The sequence below is a fragment of the Volvox carteri genome (assembly GCF_000143455.1).
Source record: "Volvox carteri f. nagariensis unplaced genomic scaffold VOLCAscaffold_96, whole genome shotgun sequence".
Classification (NCBI taxonomy): Eukaryota; Viridiplantae; Chlorophyta; class Chlorophyceae; order Chlamydomonadales; family Volvocaceae; genus Volvox; species Volvox carteri.
In genome coordinates this window covers 127,179-128,380 of record NW_003307639.1, presented here as the reverse complement: position 1 = coordinate 128,380, position 1,202 = coordinate 127,179, and the positions used below count along the sequence as shown (strand labels likewise).

At 55.4% G+C, this 1,202-nt stretch overlaps 1 protein-coding gene across 1 annotated transcript in view; it reads left to right on the top strand.

The window, feature by feature from the left end:
- The window catches only part of VOLCADRAFT_108171 (uncharacterized protein), a gene marked incomplete at its 3' end in the record, with an annotated part of 4,326 nt that extends 4,025 nt beyond the window's left edge, over nucleotides 1–301 (top strand). Inside the window, exon 3 of the mRNA XM_002958501.1 lies at nucleotides 196–301. Coding sequence (XP_002958547.1) covers nucleotides 196–301 — 106 coding nt within the window. The remainder of the gene's footprint in view (nucleotides 1–195) is intronic.
- Nucleotides 302–1,202: the final 901 nt, after the last annotated feature.

Here is a 1,202-nt window from a genome sequence, read left to right as displayed (position 1 = left end):
GGACTTCTGCAGCAGTGCGGCAGTAGGGTGGACAGACCGGCATCTGACAGTTAGACAACAGAGCCTAGAGCTTAACAGTAAGCTTAACAGGATACAACACCTGGAGCCCCAACCCTCCCTTCCATCTCACCTCCCTGAGTGAAACCCATTCCCCCTCCCTGTCACCACCCTCCTAAATTAAAACTTCGGCTGCAGCCCCACTATCGGAGGTTGGCTGCACTTGCTGCACATGTATGAGAGCATGAGTATGCTGACACATACACACCCAACTCCTCCAACCAGCCCCAGCCACACTTCCTAGCATGTAGTGTTATCATCATGACATGGCTAAAGATTCCACAACGAAACACACAACCGTGGCACAGATGTGGCCCACCACTACCTGCCTACATCAAACAAATCTGCCGTACTCCGATAGCCATATCGGAGTACGACAGTGTCTTGATGCCCCACGTAAAACACATAAGAGCCCCGACCCTCGCCCCCATCTTAACTCCGTTCCCGGCTGGACGTTGGCCCCATCTTCCGAGGCCTGCTGCACGTGCCGCACATGGATGGGAACATGACAATTAGGGCAGGCACGTCAATGGCGGAGGCGAAACATACACGCCCCCCTCCCCCAACCAGCCTCAGACACCCTCTATAGCATCAGGAACAAGAAAGAGGGCAACGGGTAACGATTCCACAGCGAAACACACAACCGTGGCACAGATGTGGCCCACCACTACCTGCCTACATCAAACAAATCTGCCGTACTCCGATAGCCATATCGGAGTACGACAGCGTCTTGATGCCCCACGTAAAACACATAAGAGCCCCGACCCTCGCCCCCATCTTACCTCCATTCCCGGCTGGACGTCGGCCCCATCTTCCGAGGCCTGCTGCACGTGCAGCACATGGATGGGAGCATGACAATTAGGGCAGGCACGTCAATGGCGGAGGCGAAACATACACGCCCCCCTCCCCCAACCAGCCCCAGACACCCTCTATAGCATCAGGAACAAGAAAGAGGGCAACGGGTAACGATTCCACAGCGAAACACACAACCGTGGCACAGATGTGGCCCACCACTACCTGCCTACATCAAACAAATCTGCCGTACTCCGATAGCCATATCGGAGTACGACAGCGTCTTGATGCCCCACGTAAAACACATAAGAGCCCCGACCCTCGCCCCCATCTTACCTCCATTCCCGGCTGGA